Source organism: Aphelocoma coerulescens, chromosome 17, assembly GCF_041296385.1.
Source record: "Aphelocoma coerulescens isolate FSJ_1873_10779 chromosome 17, UR_Acoe_1.0, whole genome shotgun sequence".
NCBI classification, from domain to species: Eukaryota; Metazoa; Chordata; class Aves; order Passeriformes; family Corvidae; genus Aphelocoma; species Aphelocoma coerulescens.
Genome location: NC_091030.1, coordinates 8,031,118 through 8,056,565, shown reverse-complemented (window position 1 = coordinate 8,056,565; position 25,448 = coordinate 8,031,118). Strand labels below are relative to the sequence as shown.

At 50.0% G+C, this 25,448-nt stretch overlaps 1 protein-coding gene across 2 annotated transcripts in view; it reads right to left on the bottom strand.

Moving 5' to 3' along the window:
• Positions 1-4,252: 4,252 nt before the first annotated feature.
• Positions 4,253-25,448, bottom strand: part of COL5A1 (collagen type V alpha 1 chain) — a 133,344-nt gene continuing 112,148 nt past the window's right edge. The window contains exons 43-66 of one of the 2 annotated variants that reach the window (XM_069031576.1): positions 24,939-25,046; positions 24,324-24,377; positions 23,598-23,651; positions 23,291-23,398; positions 23,154-23,207; positions 22,964-23,071; positions 22,782-22,835; positions 22,334-22,441; positions 21,298-21,351; positions 21,105-21,158; positions 20,585-20,638; positions 20,093-20,146; positions 19,350-19,457; positions 18,907-18,960; positions 18,757-18,810; positions 18,153-18,260; positions 17,634-17,687; positions 17,011-17,046; positions 16,214-16,267; positions 15,610-15,868; positions 15,157-15,269; positions 13,181-13,249; positions 9,246-9,479; positions 4,253-7,096 (exon numbers count right to left, since the gene is read on the bottom strand). In XM_069031576.1, coding sequence (XP_068887677.1) covers positions 6,950-7,096; positions 9,246-9,479; positions 13,181-13,249; positions 15,157-15,269; positions 15,610-15,868; positions 16,214-16,267; positions 17,011-17,046; positions 17,634-17,687; positions 18,153-18,260; positions 18,757-18,810; positions 18,907-18,960; positions 19,350-19,457; positions 20,093-20,146; positions 20,585-20,638; positions 21,105-21,158; positions 21,298-21,351; positions 22,334-22,441; positions 22,782-22,835; positions 22,964-23,071; positions 23,154-23,207; positions 23,291-23,398; positions 23,598-23,651; positions 24,324-24,377; positions 24,939-25,046 — 2,154 coding nt within the window. In that variant the 3' untranslated portion in view covers positions 4,253-6,949. Of the gene's footprint in view, positions 7,097-9,245; positions 9,480-13,056; positions 13,126-13,180; positions 13,250-15,156; positions 15,270-15,609; positions 15,869-16,213; positions 16,268-17,010; positions 17,047-17,633; positions 17,688-18,152; positions 18,261-18,756; positions 18,811-18,906; positions 18,961-19,349; positions 19,458-20,092; positions 20,147-20,584; positions 20,639-21,104; positions 21,159-21,297; positions 21,352-22,333; positions 22,442-22,781; positions 22,836-22,963; positions 23,072-23,153; positions 23,208-23,290; positions 23,399-23,597; positions 23,652-24,323; positions 24,378-24,938; positions 25,047-25,448 lie in introns of both variants that reach the window. The other variant, XM_069031577.1, reaches the window with a different exon arrangement.

The following is a 25,448-nucleotide window of genomic DNA, read 5'->3' as shown; positions in this document are numbered from 1 at the left end:
GAGAACAGAGAAAACAAAAAAACCTGCGAGCTGAGAAGCAGCCAGGAAAAAAAAAAAAAATAATCCAAGCACGGCGCAGGAAATTTTCCGCAAAGAACAACATCTCGTTGTCAAATTAACATATTAATAATTAGGCAGGATGAGAACACGGAGTCCCAGGGAAGACGTGTTGGCTCGGGCTGCTCAGCTGTGCAGCAGCACTTCCAGGGGTGCTCTGAGCGTGACAGCCCGCGCCTTACAAGATGTAATTTCAGCGCTTCACAGCTCCCCTCGTTCTGCAGCTCTGAAGGAACAAGCGCGTTGGCTCCTCTCTGAAGGAGGGGAACAGCTGCTTCTGCGGGGTTTTCACGTGTTTGGTTTCTTTGGGGTGTTTGTTTTTGCTCGGGGCTGTTTGAGCAAGGCTGTTCGAAGGGAGCGTGGATTGGGGAGTTCTGTTTGCTGCCGAGGTAGGAACAGGCAGGGGCTGGGGGGAGCAGCGGGTTTGTGCCTCTGGAGGAAATCACTGCCACGATGCCCCAGGATGGGGAAAATCTGCAAGCAGAGGAGTTACAAGGAATAAATGAAGTGGCAATAGGTGCTGTTAATAAAAGTACAGCACATGAAACTCATCCTGCTCAAAAGCAAAACGGGTTCGAGTGCAGGAGCCCCAAATCCTGCAATTCCAGAGAAGATGCTGAAGATCCCCTTGATGTGAAAAGGAATTGCATTCCCCAGAGCTGGAAGTGCTGAGGGAAGGATGAATTAAGAGTCAGTTATTTCCAAAGCTGGTTTTGGGCCACTGCACGATGGCAGGAGGGCAGCCCTGCCTAAACAGCCACTGACAGATATTGGGAACATCAGCCCAGCTTGGCCTCAAAGGTTGCTCTTGCCTTAAAGGAAAAGCACGTGGGAAGAAAATAAAAATGAAGGGAAATCCAGGTTCTGCAGGGATGCAGTAATTGATGGATAATGATGACAAACCCTTGCTTCCCACCTGCTCACGGCAGAGGGACACTGGGCTCGTGGTGCCAGGTGACACACGCAGCACTGAGCAGTCCTGTTAAAAAACGTGTTAAAAAACCATGGGAATTGTCTGTCTGGAAAGCCAGAGCAGGGAATTTGCAGAGGCACAGCTCCTGGGCAAGGTGTGAAGAGAGGGGACACATTTCCCTTGCACTGTGTCAGCCTTTCTGGGCACTCTGCAGGTTAATTTACAGGTGGTGCTGAGCTGCCAGAGGCACCTCCAGCTCACTTGTTTTTTCTCACAGGAACACGAGAGGGTTTTTTGTGTTTTTTTTTCCTTTTCCCAGAGCTGTGGGTCAGATCAATTCTGCTCTTTTGCTTGAGATATTAATAAAAACAAACCCAAGTCAAAGCCAGCCTGGCTGGGAGAAGATGCAGGACAAAAAGCAGCTGAACAACAAGAACAGCTCCAGCTCCTTTGAATGCCGTGAGAGCCTCACTCTACCCAACAATTTGCATATTTTCTCCATGCTAATTCATGCACAATCCTCTCCCCTCCTCATTCCAGCCTCCCACTTGGTCCTGCTGTTTCTGTGTCTCCAGGAGAGCTTTGGTGGCCCTGAGGATGCTCAATCCTTTGTATGAAACACCCACTCACAGCTTTTCTCCTTGTTTGCCAAAACTCACCTAGACAGGGAGGGGATGCCCAGGATCTGCTCTCTACATTGAATCAGTGCCAACGCTCCTTTCTTGGCCATTTTTATTTTTACCAGTCTGCTGTAAACACAGGATTTCAGGAGATGGGAGGAACATCTCTGGGAGAGGCGACAGCAGCAGGAGCATCCCAACCAGAGCTGTGATGAGAGCAAAAGGTGTGGTCCCAGTGTGACCCCGAGGGGCACAGGGAGTGGGACATGGCGGGGCTGTGATCCTGGTCCCCTTCCCCAGCAGCTCCCAGGAGGAACTGGGATGTGCTGGTGCAGCCCCAGGTCAAAGCACCAAAGTTTGGTGGGAGCCTCTTGGCTCCTTTCTCTGCCCCACTCTTACAAACCACATAGGATGAGCTTTTTTAGGGACAGCCAGTGCTCCACCAGTTGGATCACTGAATTCTTTAGGTTGAAAAAGCCCTTGAAGATGACCGAGTCCAACTGAAGCAAGCCAAGGGAATCCAAGACAAAAACCAGGGAGCCACCAGTCACAGAGCAGCACGAGGGGCTGGGGCTCTTCCTCCAGAGCAGGGCTGGAAACCCAACCAGGGAACAATTCCCATCTCACAGGCAGACAGCAAATCCCACAGCAGCTCCTGGTTTACCTCTGGAAGCAGCGGGAAGCACACGGACACGTCCTCGTGCCTGGGTCAGCTCAGGCAGCTGCACGGGGAAAACTCTGCAGGCTCCACCTGCTTTCCTCACTCACAGCAGGGCAGAAACCCCAGGCCAGGGCAGCCTCAGCCTGTTAGAACAAAACCCCACACGCAGGGCAAGGCAGAGCAGCAGCCCCAAGCCCTGCAGCCGCCCCTTCCCTGCTTTAAAAGCTGTGGAAACCCCACTGGGATCAGGTGCCCTTGGATAATTCTCACCCCTGGGCTGTGTGCTGCTCTGCTCCCCCCTGGGTGCTGATCTTGGTGGTTTTCATCCTCTCTTTGCTGCATCCCGAGCTTTGGGCTCCTGGTCCTGCCCTTGTAGGATCCCTGAGGTGGGGAGGCAGCTGCTGCTGGAGTTTGGGATGAGCAGCCCCATCCTCACCCTGCAGCTGAGCAGGTTTGGGTGCTCACACTGTGTCTCAATAATCTGCTGCTCTTTTTGTGGCTCTGCTAAGAATTCTCCTCCGTATTTCACCTGCTGGAGCCACAGCTTTGGAGCTGGAGCACTCAGTCACAGACTTTGTTATATGAAGAGAGGTGAAAAATCTGCCACACTTCTGCGTCTGGCAGTGCCACAAACAGTCAGATCCCTCCTCAGATCTTTGTTTTTCCCTAATAGCAGATCAAAGCTGCTCTCAGCACAGAGGCATTTGCTGCAGGCAGCAGTGATTGAGTGCAAATCACAACTGGTGAGGTGGGGCTGGGGTCACCTTGAAGCAGGATGGAGATCCAAGTTGAGTATTTCCAGCTGGGTTTAGGTAAGTAATGTTATTTTGCCCTCATTTCTTCCTGGAGCTGTGGCACCTCTGGGGTCCATTGGGATGAAGATTTAGCTGTAACAGCCCAAGATTTCCCAAAACTACTCCTGGAAGTTAATGACAGACTAAAGTACCAAAGATTGAAGGATTTCAAGGCCAGGCTGGATGGGGTTTGGAGCACCCTGGGCTATGCAAGGTGTCCCTGCCCATGGAACTGGCTGATCTTCAATGTCCCTTCCAACCCAATCCATTCTGGGATTCTGTGACTTTGGCCCCTTCTCTGGACACCTTTTAGCAAAGAATGAAAATCATCAAAGATCTTCTGCAGCCAAAGAAATGAAGGGAAGAAGCTTTTGGGCCACAGAGCTTGGCTTGGTCACCGCAAAGCCTCGTGCAGAGATGGGCTCGTGCACTGCCCACGGTGGCACCTGACCCACCTGCAGTGCTCCAGACGTCACCTTCTGAAGGTCCAGCATCTCCTGGAACTGCAGCACCAACCAGAGGCTGCTTGAAGAAGCCCCTGAGATCCAGAGTGACACAGATCTGGATCAAGAATCTCTTGGAGTGAAACCTGCAGGAGAGGAGGAGGAGAGGATGAGCAAAGCGTCCCCCACAGTGTTTCCCTCCACACAGCAGAGCCCTGGAGCCAAGAATGGGAATTTGGGGGTTGAGGAGCTCACCAAGAAGCTGGAAAAACGTTTTTCCCTGAATTTGTCTTGGGATGAGAAGATCAGCAAGAGAAAAAACTCCTCTGGTGATGTTTCTGTTGCTGTGGGGAAGGTGCAGAGCTGGTGGCCACACAATCTTCTCCTCCAGATCCCAGCCACCAAAACCAGGTTGGATTTTTGCACCAGAATTTCTCACTGAGAAAAAAAAAAAAAACAAAACAACAAACCAATGAAAAGATTCCAGGCCTGGAATTTCTCCCCACGATGGGTTTGGATTGTATTTTACAGCATTTATTTACCTTTGAGCACTTCCACTGCTCCTCTGATGAACTTTTCGGGCTCCACGGGGCACAGGGGTCCTGGGGAAATCCCGCTGCAATCAACTCCAAGAAGAGATTCACATCACGGGGGTTTAGGTGGAAACAGTAAACTTGATTTATTGAAAAAAAAAAATCTATTACATTTATTCCTTTATTACACAGGTTTAAAATATTTAAAAATAGCTCTTATGGGCATTACACTTAAATTTTATGACATGTTTATTGGACTTTGAAGAAATGTACAATATGGCATTTGACACTATATTTTAAAAAGGGCCTTATGTACTAGAAGTTTGGGGTTTTTTTTTCCATAGGTTTTATTTTTCTTATCAACATTTGTTCAAGTCAATATATATTAAGGGGAGGAGGGAAATAAAATTACACAAAAAGAAGGTCTGCAAATACAAGTAGTAATTTTATTGCAATATACCGTAGCTAAGTGGTCTGGGGAGGATCGGAACAGTTTGGAGCTCAGTACAATTACAACACCGTGGAATTCAACACAGGAAGTTTTTATTCTTTTTTTGGTTGTTTTTTTTTTTTTTTTCTTCTTCTTCAAGCAGAGAAATCAAAGGGGGGGAAAAAAAAAAAAAAAAAAAAAAAAAAGCAAAAGCTCCCTTGATGAGAATGAATTGAGAACAGAATCCCATGACCTGGGCAGACACACAGGTGTGGACAAATATCAGGATATGGCTTTGCTGGGATGTGCGACCTTTCCCGACCTTCCCGCTGTTGCCAAGGTGACTGAGAAGCTGAATTCCTTATTTATTATCCTAAATTCCTTTTCACTGCTCTGCTGCCGGAGTCTGCAGTTTTTAGGGTAGCACCTTTTGGAGTTTTTTATTCCCTTAAGTGGGAGAGAGCACAAGGGAAGAAGGGGGAGGGATGGACACGGCTCCTCCAGGCCTAAAAAAGCACCGCTGGCATCGCCGCTCCCTCCAGCACGGCTTTGCCTCCCTTCCTCAGATGCTGCTGCTCTCAATTTGGGCAGGAGGGGGGAAAAGACATCATATATAGACTTTTTTCACAGTAAATGTGATGTCTTTTCCTTTGGGGTGAAAAATCCCCCTTGAGCCGAACGCTCCAGGCCAAAGAATAATAATAATAATAATAATAATGAAAAAAAAACCCCACCTTGCAATGATTATTTTCCAGCTGAGAGACCTAAAGAAGGAAAAGGGCTGAGGAGGAAGAACAAATGGCAAAAGAAGAGGGTGTCAGCACGCTGTGAGCCGTGGAAGGAATAAAAAAAAGTGGGAAGAGCAGGAAAATTGCAAATTCCCAGGATTGCTGGGTGGGCAGCACCCCCACGGCTTCAGGACACCCAACATCTCCATAAATTAGCACCACAAACATTCAGCCACCGAGGACAATCTGCTCTGCTTCCCACCGGGAAAAGGTGTGGATATCCTTGGGGAAACCAAAAAATAAAGAATGGAAAAAAAAAATTGGAAGCACATTTAATGCTTTTTTCAACACGGGCCCGGCCAAGGAAGGAGAGGAGCAGGATTCGGACAGAAGAGATAAGAAGGTGCCATGCATTTATCAGCAGCCCAAATCTGCCTGAAAGTGCCTAAAAAAGCCAAGTAGGAGATTGGCCAGTGGCAGGGTATCCCCAGTGTTGTGTTGAACTTCTCAAAGAGATAGCACCACAGAGATATGTAAAAATAACTATAAAAAGCACCTTTTTTTTCTTCATTTTTTGTGTTTTTCTTTACACTTGATATTCAGAGAGGACAAATGGATTTCCCCTGCCACTGGAATCTGCCACTGGGAATGCATTCAGGTTTAATTATTATCATTTTAAAGGAATGCTGAAGGAAAAAAAGAATTAATTTAAAATACGTGCGTTAAGCAAGTGAATAAAAAGGCAGAGACTCAATGCAGATCCAGCTTTTAGATCAGGGGATTTGTAGGAAATTTGTTAAAAAATGGCTTTAATTCCCTCATTTTGAAAGGAATCATTCCAAAAGGCATCTGTGGCTCAGGGGGCTGGTTTGCACCTCATCCTGGGGGTAATTCCAAGGCCTCCAGATCCCAGTTTGGGGCTGGGAAGAAGCAGAAGTGGGGACAGAAGCTGCTGTCTTCATTCCCAGGTGGAAGCTTGGCTGGGATGGGGTGGCTTTAATACAGACAAGGTCACTTGCATGGTTTGAAGGCAGGAACATTCCAACATCTCAAATAAAATACAACACAAATATTTACTCACAAACACACAAAAATAGAAGCACCTTTAAGACATGGCAAAGAGATGCCCAGCGTGACCTTGAGTCAGCACTTTGGGAAACGTGGAACGAGGCAAACTCAATGGAGGAGACACGGAAAATTCTGGAATTGGCCGTGGCATCTCCTTGCTGGAGCTGATCCAAACCTCGTGGAAGGCAACAAAACCTCTCCGAGGAGCTTCAGCTCCAGGACTGCCGGCAGTTCAACGTCGAGCTGAACGTGAGGAATTTCAAGTTTTTTCCGTATTTTTTTTTCCCCTTAGGAACAAACAAACGCTTCCTGGCGAGGAGAAGAGGAGGAGAAGGAGGAGGAAGGAGGAGTTTGCTGGAGGTGGGCTCAGCTCGGTGGCCGCGGGGCAGCAGCGGGGGCAGCAGGGACAGGGCCAGGTCTCCGCGTGTGGCTGTCGGTCATGAGATTCCAAATCCGGCCTGGGAACGGCTGAGGGGGCACGGAGGGATTTGGGCAAAACCAGGGGCACAACAAAATAGTGGGGGGGGGGGGAGGGGAAACCAAAATAATAACCCATCGCTGTCCAGTTTCAGACCGTGCACGTGACGAGGAATTCTTTTTTTTCTCTTTTTTGTTTTCTTTTTTCTCTTTTTTTGTTTTTAATTAAATGGCGCAATGAGGTTACGAGGTTGCTCATTTGGAGACTAGGTTCAGGTGGCTCTTTTAGCCCAGGAAGCAAGCTGGTCCCACCTCGAATCCAAATTTCTGTGCCGCTTCTCCGAAGTCATTGAACATGATGTCGACTATGGGGACCTGCTCCACTTTGGGCGTGTTGATTTCCAGGATGGTTTTCTGGTAGCCCTTCCTTGCCTGGAGAGAGGGAAAGAGGAGCTCTGAGGATGCCTCCAAGCCAACACACAGCTCAATAATCACCGCTCTGCTGGGAATAGGCTGTTGATCTTTCCCAGGAATTTTTGGACCCGAATCAGAGGCGCCACCACCCAAACACAAATTTATTTGCACGTTTAGCACACGAGCCCTCAGGTGACTGCTGAAAAACCCCTGGGAGATGCCCAGACCTTGGAGCAGAAGCAGATCATGGCACTCCAACTCTGCTCCAGCACATTTCCAAGCTGGAAAGGGAGCCTGGGAAACCTGTTGTGGCTGTGGAAGGGTTGTTGTCCCTCCCTGAGGACACGCCTGGCTTGTTGAGCAAATGGGAGCGATTTAATTTGAATGTATTAGTGAAAAGATCACATTTAAAGTTTGATGGAATTCACAAGGTGCTGCTGTCTTTTTATCGTGCCTGGTGGCCACGGGGTTCTTTCCAAAATATAAATACTTATTAGAGGAGCAGAAGTGCCCCTGAGGGAGAACAAAGCTGCACAAACAGAGAATTTATGGAGCAGCTTTTGGCTCTGCCCTTCCCCGTGATTTTTGTGTCTCAAAAGAACAGGCTGGAGCACAGCTACTGGGAAAGGGCTGGAAGTTCAGGAAAAACATTTTCAAGTAATGGGATGAACGTCAGCCCTGCAGCTCCTCTGGCTTCAGCAGCCTCCAACACGTTTGGTCCTACCAGGACCTCTGTGGCAACACCGTGTGGGGCAGCCCAACCTCATCTCCCCAGGGTAGGGCTCAATCCTGGAATTATTTAGGATGGAAAAGACCTTTAGGACCATTGAGTCCACCCATTAACCCAGCACAGCCGAGCCCAGCACGTGAATGGATTGTAGCACTCCCTCCCACAAAAGAAGCAAAAGCATCTCTCAGCTCCTGGTGGAGTTCTCTGAATTTCTAATGGCCTTTTTGTGGGTCTAAGAGTCAGATTAAAATCACCTTCCATGGAGAGAATTTATTGTAAACCCCAAACTCCTTTAAATAAATAAATAAGTAAATCTCAAATATCCTGCCTGTGCTTTGGGCAGCACAATCTGCCAGGGTAGCAGATTAACCCAATTTATCTGCCTAAAAGGCAGAGGTTTTCAGGAGGCTTGTCCACATTAAAATGTGCAACCCGTGGTTCTCCAGCACCCCTGAGATCCAAAAGGAGAAGGGAGGGGAGGCCCTTTTTCCCAAGGATGTTATGCCAGCAGGAGACATGAAGAACTCCAGGATAAACTTCTCCTGAGTGCTCCCAGAAAGGGGCTGGATGCCCTTTCCCTCTCCAGGAATGTGTTAAAAGATCTAATCTGATTTTCCTCATTGCTCCATCAGTAAAAAATCTGTTTGTGCCAGAGCAGAAGCATTTCAATCTCCAATTACGTGGGGAGCTTTTCCTGTCAAACATCTCAATCTTTCTGTCCCGTGGGCTCTGAGTGCTGCAGCTCCAGAGGGTGGGAATTATGCATGTTTTTACACCAGCAAGCTGGGGCCCAAAATAAATGCAGGCAGCACCTGCTTTGCCAAATTTTTATCTCCTGAGGGCAGATTTTTCAGAGTTTAAACCAAAATCAAGCATCCAAGAGGAGTTAGAAGAAAAGGGAGGATGTGCGGCACCTTTGGAAATTGTGGCTCATGCACCCCATGAGCAGCACAGCCCAGAGCCTTCCTGGGGCTGCACAAACAGAAATTGCAACCAAACCCTTCCTGCTTTGCCTCCAAGATTTCCTGGAAGCCCTAAAAGAGATCCTTACCAAACCCTGCAAAGTTCATCCCAACTGGGTGCCATCACTGGCCTCCCCCGAGTGAGGAACTGGGTAAGAGCAAGGGCACGGGGAGGCTTTTAAAAGCAAGCAGCGTTTTTAGGCAGGTTAATTGGATTAATCAGATTAATTTGACTCCTGGACATGCTGCAGCTTCCCCTGACTTCAAGCAGGATCATGGATTCCCATGGAATCATTTATTTCCAACTTAGGGAAGAGTGAGTTGATGTCTCCCATGCTAAGGACAACTGCATCAACCACAGGAAACGTGGGGGTGATCTCCTCTGGGGAAGATGGTGCTGGACAAGCAGGGGAGGGGACAGAGGTATCCCCAGAGTGTCCCCAGGGTGTCCCCAGGGTCAGGAGCACCCACATACCGCGCAGCCGTCGAGGGCGGCTCGGATGTAGGGGTTGTTGTCGAAGGACATCTCCTCGTCGTTGGAGCCCAGGAAGCGGATGGCCTTGTCGTAGCTGTTGGTGGTGGCATCGTGCCAGGCCACGGACTGGTAGCAGTTGTAGGTGATGTTCTGGTGGGCCGAGGCGCTCAGGAGACGCAGGAAGGTCATCTGCACCACCCCGATGGGGTTCCCGTCCGAGTCCACGTAGGAGAGCTGGGGGAGGCGGAGAAGGGACAACACTGGGCAGTGAGGGACAGGGAAACATGGCCAGGGGCTCTGAGGGACACCAGTGACACCAGCACACACTGCTCCTGAGCTGGGGGATCTCAGGGACACCAGTGACACCAACACACACTGCTCCTGAGCTGGGGGATCTCAGGGACACCAGTGACACCAGCACACACTGCTCCTGAGCTGGGGGGATCTCAGGGACACCAGTGGCACCAACACACACTGCTCCTGAGCTGGGGGATCTCAGGGACACCAGTGACACCAGCACACACTGCCTGAGCTGGGGGATCTCAGGGACACCAGTGACACCAGCACACACTGCTCCTGCCACACTGCTCTGCACCCCCAGGAACTTTTTGTTCTCCTGCTGGATGGGGTCAGGGTGTGAGCAAAAAATTAAATCCAAGGAGGGCAGGAAAAAAAAAAAAGGCAAAGGGATTTCAGCCCTGGTTACAAGGGGGTGGAAATTTGGGGATGTGTCTCAAGTTTAAGCCAATATTGAGTGTATTGCTCCAGGTTTTGAAGTGGAGAGAAGGCAAATTCCTGTGAGGGTTCAGGGCTTTATTTTCCTGTCCTGTCTGACACGAATTTCTGACTGCTGGGGGTGCTTTGTCCTGCACACCCTGGGATGTTCCCTATTCATTTTTCCTGGGCACCAACCACTGGGGTTTGAAGCAATCTTTGCATTCCCTCTGCAGCAATCCTGAAACAAAATCCCAGGACTCGGGGGATTCAGGACTCGGTGGGACTTTCATGGCCCACAAAATGATCTTTGCAGGGATGAACTGGCTGTGCTTGAGGAGGCATCTCCAAGCTCCTGCCCTGGATGGGCTGAGGGTTACTTTAGAAACAACCAGGAGGAAAACACAGGCACCCAACCAGCGTGGATTTCCTCCAGGTACCACGAACCCTTGAGTTGTGGTGCAGGCTGCAAACAGTAGAAGAGATTCATAACCACAATAAACCACTGAATTAAGAAGAGATAATCCAAATAAATAAAGATACCAACCGGTTGTCAGGATGCTGCTGCACTGTCCTCCTGAGAGTTAAATGTGACTGACCAGGAGAAAGCCACGCATGCCAGGAGGAGCTACCAGAAAACCACCAGCACGTGGAAGGAGGGGGACAAAAACTGCCAAGAACTTGTCACACCCCCAGCATGGCCCTACTGGTCTGCAGGACCTTCTCTTACTTGGTTTCATTTCAAACCAGTGCTTGCTTTGAAGCCTGGCTGCTTCTTAAAGGGCTTTGTGCTGTTCAGCCTCTGCAGATTTTGTGAAGCCCTGTCCCAGCTTTGCAGATGGGGACAGAGGGAGCTGCTTGTGTGCACAATGTTTGCTCAGTTTTGGGAAATTCAATTCTTCCCTCTTTTCTCTGGGCTGGCAGGTGCCATATGGCTGGGAGGGATAATGGGATGGGATGGGATGGGATGGGATGGGAGACCTCGTTAAAGCTGCTGGGAATTGTGTGTAACACACACAGAAGGGAAGCAGAGAAAACATCTGCAGGCCTCTTACCCCTCTGAACACAGCTCAGCTGTATCCCAAGGAAAAGTAAGGAATTGGCTCGGAGTGCTCTGTGGCATTGATTAATGCTGGTGTGGGAGCATCAAACACAGCTGCTTTGGTTGTATTTCATATTGACTGCATCCTCTTACTTCAGGTGGCCCCAGAAGAAAGGCAGCATCTCCCCAGCTGTGCAATTGCAGGATTTATATGGAGCCCCTGACAGCACTGGAAATCTTCTCCTCAGCTCTGGGGTTCCCTGTGGGCTCAGCCCCTCAAGACAGCAGGGACCATCTGCATGGAGTAACAGGAGCAGAGCTGCACCCAGAGGGGAACCCAAACTCCTTTTCATTCTGCCCATCCACACACAAACTTCAGCTGATTTTGGATCCAACAGGCAAAAACAGTCTCCTTAATTTACCAATCTCATGGTTCCTGGCACTGACTGAGGCAAAGTCAGAGCAAATCTTATAACAAATAAACAAATAAATGAATAAAACTTTCATGGCCTGCGTGTTTGACTGTTGTGTGGTTTGTTTAGGTAGAGCTTCCACATACTGGTGGCTTTTTTATTTTTCCAAATAGAAAAAGCAGGACAGGTAAAGAGGAAAAAAAAAAGAAAAAGAAAGAAAATGACAACACAAAAAGATGGAACAAAGAGCTCCAAAGTAGCACCAGAAATGTTTTATCTAAAAAAAGACCAAGCCCTAAGCTCTAGGCTGGCAACTGAGCCTCTAACAGAGCTGGGAAAAAGGGAAGCAGGGGAGATGGAGAAGTGGAGGTACTTGGAACATTAACTGATGAAGTGCTCTGTAATTAAGCTATGAGTAGCTGCCCTCCAAGGAGCCTCGAGGCTGAAGCCTTGACTTTGCAGCCTGGTTTGATGATGCAGAGAAGCCACAGAAGCCGTGTCCTCCTTGAGGGCAGAACCAGAGCAGGATGTGTTTTAGTGGCGATGGAGTGCGGCAGGACTGGGAAACAACGCAGGGGTTGGGTTGTTTGCCCTTTAAGGTGGAAGTTGGGGCACTGCAGGAACCCCTGGCCCTGGGGAGGGGACAGCTCAGGGGGACACAGCAGAGCATCTCCTGCCTCTGGGAAGGGGAATATCCATGGAATATCTGCCTGTCCCCCAATTCTCCTGGTTTGACTGAGCTCGTTATGTGCATCCCACTAATTCCACAGGGACTGATACCCCAGGGGGACATTTCTGTGGCTTAAGACACAAATCTGACATCCCTGCCCAGGACTGGGTCTCTGTGGGAGTGATCTCAAAACGTGGGTGTCCTGTTCCAGCACAAGAAACCAGAGCTCTTCCTGGTTTGTGTCTTGCTGACATCAAATACTGCTTGACCTTAAAACAGCTCTTCCCCCTTGAAAAAAAATCCTTAATTGTGATTCAGTCCAATTCCTTTCCACTAAGCTTGGCTGGAAATCTTCCTTTAAATAAATGACTTTGTGTCCCCCAAGCTGTGGGGGCAGCATGGGAGTCCCCACTGTGGCTCATCTCCATATGGGAGACAAAACTCATCCTCTGGGGAAAACCTGGCCTAGAGAGGCCAGAGACGTGCAGATCCCCCCTGGGTGGGTGACAGCACCATGCCCAGCTCCAAGCTGGAACATCATTTTGGGGATCTCTCAGCTCTTGGGGTAAGGCTGCACTGCTGGGGGACAGCAATGTGGGGACACCCAAAATGGGGACACCCAAAATGGGGACTGATGAGGAGACAGCAACAGCACTCCCTGTGGGGTGGAGCACTCCCCGTGGGATGGAGCACTCCTGCAGAGCTCTGTGATGACAAAGCTGCCCCAGGGTCCCCCAGGACATCCCCGTGTCCCCTTCTAACACAGGGCAAAGCTCAGCCCCTGCTCCCAAGTTCCCAGTCAGGCAGAGTGGACAGAAGCACCTCTGGCAGGTTTGGGGTCTCTCTCAGGATTCCACCTTAAACGTTTCCATGTGCCTGGGAGGGGGATTAGTCCAGCATGCAGAGGGCAGCAGTGTGGCCATACCAAAGCAGGTGACAAGCTCTGATTCAGGGCCAGGGTTAGCCACTTACCAAGGACCCCCGCTTGTATTGACTATACCATGTGGAAGGCTGTTCTTTGGGCCAACGAGCCATTTTACTCTGTAAAATATGACAGGGGGTTAAAGGAAACAGAAAGCACCAGGATGCATCTTACCAGTTTACCGCGCTTGAATTCACTGAACCACGAGCCTGGGTTTTCCTTGGGCCAGGAAGTAATTCTAGCCTAGTTTGTGGAGAGCAAGGAGGGAAGAGAGAAAGAAAAAAAAAAAAAAATCAAAATTAAAAAGGTTACATTCATTCCAGAGGCTGCATGTCTTATTGAAACTGTCCAACTTGCTTTCAAAATGGTTTTTTTCATCTTTATACATCAGTAAGGAGAGCAGGAGGTGGCTCTGAAGCAGAGGAGATGGAGTGGTGCTGCTCTGGCACCAGCCTCCTTTGCTAAGGGCTATCTCTGCCTCCTAGAAACTTGGGATGCAAATCCAGCAGTGGCAGGAAAATTAAAAGGAAAGACAGAGAGGGAAGAAAGAAGCACGGATGGGAAAAGGTGCATTGATCTTCGTGTGGAGGGCAGTGCTGGTGCTGGAGAAGCCTGGTGCCTCTCTAATGCCAAATCCAGGTGCTGTGGGGCTGGGAAAGGCAAAGGATGTGATTAAGGAGAAGCCTCTGCCTGCCTGCTGTGTTTGAGGTGCAGCACAGACAGTGCTGGACACTCAGGATGGAGCTCCAGGTCCCCAGAGTGAGCCAGGGGGTGAGCTGGACAAGGAATGAGCCATCAGAGCACCCTTATGGCAGCCCCAGTTCAGCAGCTGAAGCAGCTTTTTTTGAGTCAGAGCACAAGGAAGGAGCGTGGCTGCTCCCTCAGCCTCCCACATCCCCCTCATTTGTGCTGTAAATCTCTCCAAAAACAACAGCCCAGCTGCAGGTGCCTGCAGGGGATTGTCCTTCCCTTCCCAGGATGAGAACTGCAGAGCAAATCCGAGTGTTTGTGCCTGGGTGAGAGATGAGCTGAGAGGAGCCATGGCTGAAACTCTGCTGTGGCTCATCCCAAACCTGCTCAGCTGCCACCCAGGGCTGGGGTGGTCGCTGTTTGCATCCCTTTGGATGGGGAAAAGCTTTTTCTTATGGATCCCAGCACTGAATTTGTATTTGAGGAGCGCTGCAGCTCCAGAGAGCCCCTCACAGAACCAGCCCAGCAGGAGCTCGAGGCCCTGCAAGATCATGGCCAGACTCTGCTTTTTGAGCTGTCAGATTTTGAGGAGAAACACAGCAGGGTGATGCAAAGGAAGAGGAAATCCATCTCCTCTTTAAACAGCCCCAAGAAAAACTCAGGGAGGATTGATGTTGCGTGGGATTTGTCCTGTGCTGACACACATTTCTGGTGGATGGAATTCAGCAGGAGAACGGCTCCGCTTTGTCACAGCTGGAGCACAACTGTGACACTGGCACAGCTCCCCCAGGCTGAATCGTTGTGTTTCTGCTTGGCCAGTGCCAGAGCTGGTCCCCAGGCAGCGGGAAGAGCAGCTCTGGAAAACAGACTGCAGGGATACAGGACAAAAATGATGGGTATGGCTGAGCTGAGAGCATCATTACACAAGGAACTTCATCAACCTCGTGCAGCGGTGCCAGGGAGAGCTCAGAGCCTCCTCGCAATCATTTAGGATCATTTACCCACAAGAAACAGCAGGAAAAATGACAGGAGGTAAACATTTATCTGCTCTGCCTGGAGACACAGGAGGGAGGGGAGGGGAATCAGTGCTGCTTGGGCATGCAGGCAGTGGAGCAGGGCTGTGGGAGGGGACACCAGGAATGAGTTCAACAGAGCCCCCAAATCCTGCACCAACACACACCCCTGCCTTGGACAGCAAAGTTCCAAAAATTATGTTTTTTGCATTGATTATGCCTGGGAAATCATCAGAGCTTTGTCCCAAATCTCAGTTTAAATCTGACTTTGTCAACGGATTCTGTGTTATTTTAGAAGGTAATGTTGTGTAACAAAGGAACGTTCTGGATCTCTGATCCTTCCTCGCTGCTCTTCAATCCTCCTGAAATTGGCTGTCTATGAATATTCATATCAGAAAACCACCTATCACCAGGATAGAGGGGGAAGCAAAGGTGGTGTGGACTTACTCCTTCAGATTTCTTATCAGGGAAGATGCAGGTCTCTCCACCAGCCGTGAAATTACAGTAAACTTTGAAAGAGTCCCTGGAACATCCTTGGTTGGGATCAACCCAGTATTCACCTGGATGAGGGAAGAGAAGGGAAGAAAGGCTCAGGACAGAGGGCCCTTCAGCAACCTCCTCACCTGGGATGTTTCATCTCTCATGGGTTATTATTTATATGTAGTTTTTTGAGAACTGGTCAAGCTCTGGTGCCAGCTAAAGAACATTTTTCATCCCACTTTTAGAACAGAACATTTCAGCTGGAAGGGCTGTCCAATGATATCCAGTCCAACTCTATATATTCCTTCTCCACCAGCCACATTCCCCATGGATTCCCCAGACTACTCCTCCCACCCTCACCGCTGTGGGGAGCTGGAAAAGCCCCCGAGTTTCCCCCGTTCCCTCTATCCCAGGACACACCATCTGGGAAATCAGGGTGGCAGAGCTGCAGGTCCTTGCAGGTCCGTGCTGGGTTGTGCTGAGTGCCCAAGGGATGCTTCATCTGCTCAATTTCCAGTTTCAAGGAGTTCAGGGAGCCGAAGATCTCCTCCATGCCATCGGCATAGTCCATGTAGTTGTCGGCGTTCCCGTCGTCCAGCAGCTGGCTGGCATCGATGTTCCTCCTGGTCCTCTTGGATGCCTGGATGGGCAGGGGCTGGATGACTTCTCCAGGAGGACCCTGATGAGTGGGGGGAAAAAACAGAAACAACTTCTCATTCCATTGGGAAAAGGACAAAGAGATGGATAAAGCAGCAATATCCCAAAATACACACTGGACGTGGAAAACACCCATGGATGGTGCTGATAAAACCTCTGGATTCAACATTTTCCACCTTCCCTTGTCCTCTTCCCATTAACAGCTCCTCCCTTCCCACCCTGCTTTCTCCCCCAGCATCTCCAGGAGATTCCAATCCATTTCTAGGATTGGCAAGGAATCTTTGTCCAGAGGTTTTCTGCTTCCCAAATTCCAGCACCCTTGAAGTCTGAACCTCCTTTCATGCTTCACTTTATGGGTTGTACTTACAGGAGGCCCTGGGGGCCCAGGAAGACCAGATTCACCCTTTGGACCTGTGGGACCCTGGGTGGAAAAACAAGGGAAAACCAGGAGTTACTCAGGAGAATTCACCTGTTATTTTTATAACATCCCAAACATTCAAACTGTGGCTAAAGCTTCATTTTTGTCCTGTCAGGCACACAAGAGGAGTCTCCCTGTACCCACCTACCCCCAAAAAATTGGTAGTTTTGGTGTTTAGGTAAAAGAGAAGATCAAACACCTGGAGTTACAGTCAAATTTTTCTTATGCTTCCTACAGAATGCGTAAAACCTTTAACTCTCCCAACCAATCCAATAGTTTTACAAGTCAAATAAAATCTTCAAATTAATAAAACATCAACTTCTGGATGGCAGAAAGACACTAAGAAGTTGCCCAAAAGAGGAATTTTTAGCTGCCTGCACAGGAGGTCTGCGCCATGAAGTTCCAAAGTCTCATTCCTCAGCAAGTTCTTCCCTTCCCAGCTTCCCACCTCCTGCTTTTCATGGGCTATTTTTAATCCCCTCCACTCCCCAGCAGCAGCTTTTCTCCTCGGGACTAAGCACTGGACTGCTCCTTGTGATCTCTGCTGCTCTGCTCTTCAGGGAAGTGCAGTGGTGGCACAGAAACCTTTCCCAATTATCACTCCTGGGCTTAGGCAGCCTGGAAAGGCAGAGATTGCTAAATCCTCTCTGCTAATTGCCTTAATTCCACTGATGAGGGGAGTCCCAGCGTGTCCTACACTCAATGAAAACCCCTCAACCTCTTCCTTTAGCTGTGTCTGTACTCACTGATGAGCCTTTAGCACCTTTGGGACCAGGTGGACCCTGTGGAGAGAAACACAGAAAGGAGTCAGTTCATTTCCAAGCAGAGAATTCAGGCTCTCCTTGCACAGAAAGGGAATTTTAAAAAAAATTCACTCCCTATTTCCATTCCCCTATCCATTTGAGCTGGGTGTTGCTTTTATTTGCCATCAGACAAAAAGCATTTGTGTCAGAGCAATCTGTGCTCCATGCTCCTGCCCCAGTGAGGACTGGGAAAGCTGCTGGGTGATTCCTGGAATGTGGGGCTGATCCCGGCTCCATGCTCAGGACACCCAGCTGGGCACCCCAGGGTGCAGCATGAGGCCTTTGGGCATCCAAAAAAGTGATCAAAACTAGCAAAAAGGGCAATAAATCACTGTGGGATTGTAGATACTCCAAAAGAAAAGGGGAGGGAAACAGGGTGGGGTGATTTCCCTGTGCCCATCTCCCACATCGCTTCCAGCACTCCTGAAACTCATCCAAGTGGTTTTAATTGTGACCAACATCCTCCTGCAGCCAGGGCTGTCCTGGGCATTCCTGGAAGCACCAAAGTGGCTCCTGAGGGCCTGTGCAGTGCCCAAGGAATTCCAAGATCATTCCTTGTCACCTACCGGTAATCCTGGGGGCCCTGGAGGTCCGATGGGTCCAGAAGGACCTGTGATACCCTAAAAGATAACAGCAAAACAATCCTGATTTGCAATTCTGGCCTAAAACCACACATCCAACCCCTGCTCACAGGTGACCACCCAGTTTTGTAGGATTCCATTCCATTCCAATCTGGAGGTTTATCTGGTTTTTAAATCCAGACAAGAGCGTGGATAAGGAATTTCCCATCTCATTTAGGCTCACACTTTTTAAAATCAGCCCTTTAGATGAATATTTAATGGCACCATCCCTCCAAGTTTATTCAACTCTTTCATAGGACCCTTGAGAATCTGCTTCCCACAAAAATGGGTCGTTTTGGAGCAGATCCATACTTCACACGTAGAACAAACCACATTAACACAGAAAATATCCCTCAAAAACCGGCAAGGATCTCCTGCCAGGGCTGCCCATCTCTGCTGTGCTGCACCTCCTCGAGGGTGCAGTGCTCCAGAGCACATTCCAGGAAGGTTTTCTGGAGTATTTACCTGCTCTCCTTTGGGTCCTGCTGAGCCCTGGGGGCCTGGGAGACCTCTGTCACCCTTTTCTCCCTGCTCTCCCGGTGGGCCAATAAGACCAATTAAACCTGGGTGACCCTGGGGGAAAACAGCAGCTGTTAATTAGGATTTCTGACTGGAGAGAGAAAAGACATCTCTAGATCCAACCCCAAATGCCTGAGCGAGGTGTGAGAGGAGTTTACAGCAATCCCTGACAAATGGAAATAGCAGAGTGGAGCAAAACAGGAGATTTTTGCAGCAGAAAATGTTACAAATATAGAAAGAACCTCTGCACTGGAGCAGCTGCTCATTCCCTGGAGTTATAGAAATATACATATATATATATATATGGCAGAAATGTTTATAGGGTGGAGAATCACACCCTAAAACGGGCCAGGGCTCTGCACCTCCACACTGACCCACAGCACAGCTCCTTGGGGTGCACTCAGAGTGCTCCAGCTCTCCCCTGAAGCTGTCACTGGGGCTGGTGACCCTCCCCAGCCTTGTCCTGCCAGCTGCAGGACCCCTCTGCAGTGACATTTGTCTCCCCACACCCCACCAGGAATCAGAAATGGGATCCTGTGTGGATTCTCACCTTCTCCCCTTTAGGACCAGAGTCTCCTTTCAGACCAGGCAAACCCGGAGGGCCCTTTGGGAGACGGGGGAAAACAAGAGAGGGAATGAATTCCTGCCACACTCATTCATCCATTTCAAAAACTCAGGGAATTGGATGCTCTGCACATACCATTGGGCCTGGAGGACCATCTGGGCCAGGGGATCCCGGGAGACCTTGTTCACCCTGGAAAACAGTGCAATTCCCTCATTCCCAGTGACAGCAGCGCTCCCAGCTGGGAATATTCTGATTATTCACCTGTGCCAGGGAATGTCTGCCCTGGCTTTTCACAGATGGCAAAAGCAAAAGGATTTGTGTTCCTTCCATGCTCAATTCTCTGCTGGAAAAGGGACTTTGTGGGTCACAGAAAATCACCCATGGAGAGTGGCTGAAGACCCAAGACTCCAATGGGACATGTGGGAGATGATATTCACCATTCCATTATTTCCATGAAATACATTTTATCTGCTGCCAGGTATTCCAGCATGGACAGAACGCTGGGAAAAGGCATCTTCCAGGCAGGTGGGATACAGGAACAACCTGCCCAGAAGCTTTCCCAGACTGGGAATACTCACAACTGGACCAGGAATCCCACGAAGGCCATCGGGGCCGGGCTTCCCTGGAGCACCTTGGGGACCAATGGGCCCAGTCTTCCCAGGAGGTCCTTCCAAACCAGCTTCCCCCTGGATGAAGAGGCAGGATGCTGAGTTTGTGCTGGGACATCAGATGAGTTTGTGAGATGGTGCCAGGATGTCAGGGAGTGGATGCAGATCCATGCCAAGCACACGAAACTTTCTGCTCCTTGATTTTCCTGCTGCTCCCTCCACCTCGGGCACTCTCCAAACTCCTTCAGTTTCCAGCCTTGCCTGAATTCCAGCAGGAATTTACCCTTTGGCTCTGAGCTCTCCGGGGTTCAGGGACACCCATCCTGCCTCCCCTGTGCTGCCACAATGGGATCTGTAATTCCCAATCCCATCTCCATCTCGCCCCCAAACAATCCTGGCCCATTAATGCCGTGTTTGCCCTGGGAAAGGACACGGGATCATGCACAGCCTGTTATTTACAACACATTAAACTGCCAAATACAGCACTTGGGTGTTTCAAACAAAGGAAAACATTCCCATGACCTTACCAAGCCCTAATTATCTCCACAGAGCTTGTTAAGGGCTGAAACATAAGCTCAGCTTTGAGGCCAGTGGCCCCAAATTCAGGCTAATTTGTTGTAACACGCAGCAAAATCAACTCCCTGCCTTGGCAGAGGGAGATCCTCTTGGAATATCAAGGACACAGCAGAAGTGAAATCCCATTCAGCTCTTACCTTGGCTCCTTTCTCTCCTTGCCTTCCTTCGGGACCAGCTGGACCAGGAGGGCCCTAAAGAAAGCCCAGAATAGATGGAAAACACAATTAGATCTGGTGATCTGCAACGCTCTGTTGGAATTAGCAAAATGATGCTCCAGCCCCAGGGAAAGAGACAAAATGGAGACAAATATCTCTGAGAAGCTTTTGAAATTAGCTCCTTGCTAAATGAATCCCTGGGTTCTGCCAGCAAGGCAGGAAGAGCAGGAGCATCTCCTCCTTGGGTTTTCTTTGGGCTGTTAACATCTTTAAAAAAAAAAATCCATGGGATCCACCTGGCAGCTTCCCATCAATTTCCAAAGGCTGTGGGTGGTGCACCATTTTACTTTTTTTAATTATCACATATTTTACACAGTATTTACACAGCATTTATTGTAGGCTTAGTAACAACATAAGTTTTAAGAAGGTAATAGAAATGCACTTGGAAAAATGCTCCTAAAAAAAACAACTCACCCTTTTCCCTGGGGGTCCAGAGGGGCCTGGCTCTCCCGTGGGCCCAGGGGAACCCTGCAGGGAGAGAGGGGAGGGGAACAAGCCATGAGTGCACCATGGGATGTGGGAACGAGCAGGAAAACCTGAGTCAGGCTCTGGAGTTTGTGCTGAGCCCGGGCGTGGGAGAGCTCCCAGCCAACACCTCCTCGGGGTGCAGGTGGGATCCTGTTTTAGCCCTTCCCACCACGGAATGGCAGAAGGCAGGGAAAAGCTAAAATCAAAGGCTTGGATGGTGCTTTTCCAGGAGATAATTTATGCTTTTGGGATGTGGTGCTAAGTCTGGATGGGGGATGGATGGGGTGGTGGAGGGAGGGATGGGTCCATGGATGGATGGATGGATGACACAGACAGGAGGGAATGAGAGCCTCAGTGGGCAACTCCCAGTGGGAATTCTGGGGGGAATGAGAGGCTCAGAGTCCCTGGAGCTGACACAGAGCCACAGGCACTGTGGGGAACAGCTCTCATCTCTCCAGGTACTCACAGTCTGTCCAGGTTCACCATCATCACCTTTGTCACCAGGGGGACCATCTTGACCCTAAAACAGAGGCAAAAAGGAACAAGGAGGTGTTTTGAGGGTGTGAATGGAGTTGAGCAGAGGAAATGTCAGGGGAATGAGCAGCACAGCTGAGTTTCACCACAGCAGGAGGAGGAAGCTCTGTGAGACCAACACTTACAGCTGGGCCAGGCTCTCCAGGAGGACCAGGGTCACCAGGGAAACCAACGGGACCCTGCAAGGAGAGAGGAATATTGCCAAGTCAGAGGTGTTGCACCTGGAGAGCACCAGTGACAACACGAGGAGTCACCCTACAGAGTAAAATCCCAATTCCTACAAACACAACCCCACATCACATCCCATCTTTGCAGCTGCCATGTTTTCACCCTGTCCCAGCCAGTCCAGTCTGCATCCTGACTACCAGAGCTCCAAAGGCAACACTGGGACTTCCAGCCCAGCTTTTCAGAAATCCATCAGCCTGGTGACAGCAGAATCCTCCCAGCTTTGGGAATGTGCAGATTGGAAAGTTTTGCTTTGCAAATGTGTGATATTTTTCACAAGAGGAGCCTCTCAGAGCATTTAATGACTGAAACACTTCACCATTCTTCCCCATACAATGTCTGTCGGGTGCTTCACATGATTCCAGGCGCAGCCTGCAACCCATCACAGATATCCCAAATCCCATCTGTTAGGAGGGATGACTAAACTCCTGCTGCTTTCTGCCATCCTGCCTCATCTCACCATCAATTTCAGGCATCAGAGGAGCCTGCAAGATAAACTCTGTATCACTGTCACCTGGTGTAAATCAGCAGAGCTCCACTGGCTCCACCAGAGCCATAGAAATTAGTGGCCTGGGTGTAAAGGTACAGCTCCCAAATCCAAGAGATCTCCTTGATCCTGTTTTGGAAGCTCTGCTCTGGTGCAGAAGACCTTGGAAAGCCTTAAATACAAAGCAACCCTGCTGCAGCTCCTCACCATGGGGTGAGATTCCTTAGCCTGCAAAAAGCACTGACAATGCCAGTATTTCTGGGCAGTATGGTACAGTGGGGTCTGTCCCTCATCAGCAGCCTAAAGAAGGGGCTGAGATCACGGATCACCAGAGGAGCAATTCTGCAGCTGGGAAACTATTTCAGATTTCCACAGATATCTCTGGAAAATGTCTTTTCATGCAGAAATCTCTGCTGGGTAAGGTAAGGAAAGACTAAAGAGGTACTCACAGGGCTGCCTTTGGGGCCATCATCACCTGGTGGGCCTTTGGGGCCAGGTGGACCAGCAGCACCAGAGGGACCTGCTTCCCCCTTTTCACCTCTTTCACCTTTAGGGCCCTGTAAAGGAAAAAAGCTTTTATTATCCAGAAAAAAAAACAAACCAGAACCTTACAGATCTCTAATTATCCTTTAATCAATTCTGAGCAAGAAGCTCTATTTGTGTCTCCAAACACAAGGACATGATTTAACAGTCCCTTCCCACAAGGACTGAGTGGTGTTCATGGTGTTCAGTCGTGGGTAGCCCAGATTGGGTGACTAAACGTGATCCTATAAATACCCAGGAACGTGGCAATGTGTCATCAATACCCAAATCCAGGACAGGGCTGGCTCAGTCCCTGCTGTCCCTCCACATCCACAGCTCTCCAGCACATCCACGCCGCTCCCAGGGGGCACTTACCGGGAGGCCAACCTCGCCAGGGAGACCAGGCTCACCAGATTCCCCAGGTTCACCCTGCACAGGGAAAAAGAGGATGGAAATATTCACATTTCTGCAGGGGGATGAGTTTTCTGCTGGCACAGCAAAGCCACTGCACGAGTGCTGCAGCAAGCTCCTGCTTCAGGCTTCTGCGGGTGCTTTACCTTCTCTCCTACTGCACCAGGATTTCCTATTCCCCCAGGAGGACCCTGTGGACCATCTGCTCCTGGTGGCCCAGATGGACCTCTGGGTCCTGGTGGGCCTGGTGGACCCTGTGAGAAAGGGGGGACAAATTTCAGACGTGTTTCTCAGAGCAACGTCAGTGAGGAAAAAAGAAATAGGGAAGCCCCTTACCATCTGCCCAACGTCACCTGTTTCTCCCTTCTCCCCAGGTGGTCCAGGCAGGCCCTGTGGAGGTGGAGAGGAGGAGTTTTAGTTGTGAACATCTCAGGTGAGCCCCAGCTAAGCCCTTGCTGGATGCTGCAAATTACCTGCAAGCCCACGGGGCCGGGGGGACCAGGGAAACCTCGGGGTCCTTCGTCACCTTTCTGACCAAAGAGGCCTTGCTGTCCTCGGGGCCCGGGCTCTCCATCAGCTCCCTGCAAGCAAAGGGTCTGATGAGCCCAGCTCACACATGGGATCACACAAACCCCATCCCACCACCTCCTGCTGCACCCAGAGACGATGCCCAGCTTGTGTTGGGCAGCAGCAGTGCCAGGCAGGATCATTCCAGTGCTTCCCAGGAGGCTTTTTGGGGGGAAAAAAAAGGGATTTCTGCTAATAGGGAGCAATACTCACAGCTGGGCCAGGCTGACCAATCGGACCCTGTGGGCCAGTGGGACCTGGGGGACCCTGTCACAAAAAAGAAATGTAAAATCAGTGTTAGGAGCAGAGTGACAAATTCACCTGGAAAAGGTGAATTCCTTCAACACATTCTCCATTAACTGTATTAATTCCCAGAAGAGAGAGGGAGAACAGGGTCAGGTCTCCCTGGACACCCCAGCATTCCTCAGCCCTGGTGCCAGTGGAGAGCAGGCACATTTAAACACGTCTTTGCTGCAGCACAGCCATGTCCCAGCACTCAGCTCTAACCACTCACGGGTAACTCCTGTTCCTCAGGCTCATAAAGGGTGTGGAACTGGATTTACCACAGAATCACAGGATGGTTTGGGTTGGAAAGGACCTTTAAAGATCTCCTGCTCCAATCCCTCTGTCATGAGCAGGGACATCTTCAACTAAATCAGAACTTCAGCCAAAGACCCAAGTTTGATGGCAACACTGCTCGTGTTTCACAGATATTTCCATGCTAAGTGGGTGATGTGGAAATATCTTAGTGTTCCTGGGAGCTGGAGGCTCCCACTTGAGGCACTCACTCTTTTTTTACATCATGTGGGTATTTGATGAAGCACAGAAGATGAATCAACATTAAAAAGAAATTAAATTCAGATCATTTTCTATTTCCAGCAAGTCACACAACGAACCACACCCAAGAGAAGCAGCTACAGCAGAGTCCCCTCCACTCACCTGCTCCCCCTTGTCACCTTTGCTGCCCTTCTGCCCAGGCTCCCCGATCTCACCCTGCCAGGAACAAAGGGACAACGTTAATTCCACACCACTCCCACATCTCAACATCCCAGCAACAGCCCTGTGTGTCTGCATCCTCATCCCAAAGATGCCAAATCCCACAGAACACCCCAGAGCGTGCTGAATACTGCCAGAGATTTGGATATTCCAGGTGCAACCAAACCCTGTTCCATCCTACAATTCCGAGGCTGCCACACGATGCATTTTGCAGACCCTTTTAGCAGCCACGAGGGATTTGTCCCAGCTGATGTTTCCTGGGAATCCTCCACTCCAGAGGGGCTTAGTGAGAGAGTGACAAAGGTAATTAATTTGGAGAGGCCGGGAATCTGTGGGCAGGCACCTGCTACAGGCTTGGGGGAGGCAAACTGGATTTCAGGGAATGATGTGGCTGGAAGAACACACGGAGCCCCATCTGCTGCTGCTCATCCCACGGGACTGTGAGCTCCATGAAACCTCCTCTGGAAGCACATCCCACCCAACTGCGGGATGCATCGTGGTGCCAACGCGGCCCAGTTCCTTCCCAGAGTGACCCCACGCAGCAGGAGCTGTCCCCACCTTATCTCCATCCTCTCCAGGAGGTCCAACAGGACCTGCTGGGCCCGGCAGTCCCACGGGGCCCTGGATGCCATCCCGGCCGGCCGGTCCTTGGGGACCCTTCTCCCCCTGGAAGCAGAAAAACAGGCAGGTCACACACAGAGCTCTCCAATCGACCCATTACAGCCCATTAAGGTTTTATTCAGCTGCTAATGACTCCTGGCTGCACGGGCAGGAACAGCAAAGCCGGTTCCAGCTGGTATTTCATCTGTGCTCCTTGTCTGAAAGGAGACAAAACTTCTGTCTTGAGGGATAATGAAAAGAACAAACAAATGTAAACAGTGAATATCCAGATCACAGCTGCAATTTCACTGCTACAGCAACATAATCTGATTTAATCTGAACCCTCTGCCATCTCTGTCTGGATGACAAACAAGACCCCAAGTAATTTTGACTCCCACGAGCCAGTTTTTGCTGATCCTGGTCCTGGCTGCCCCAGCACTCGCTGCTGCTCCCTCCCTGACTGACCCC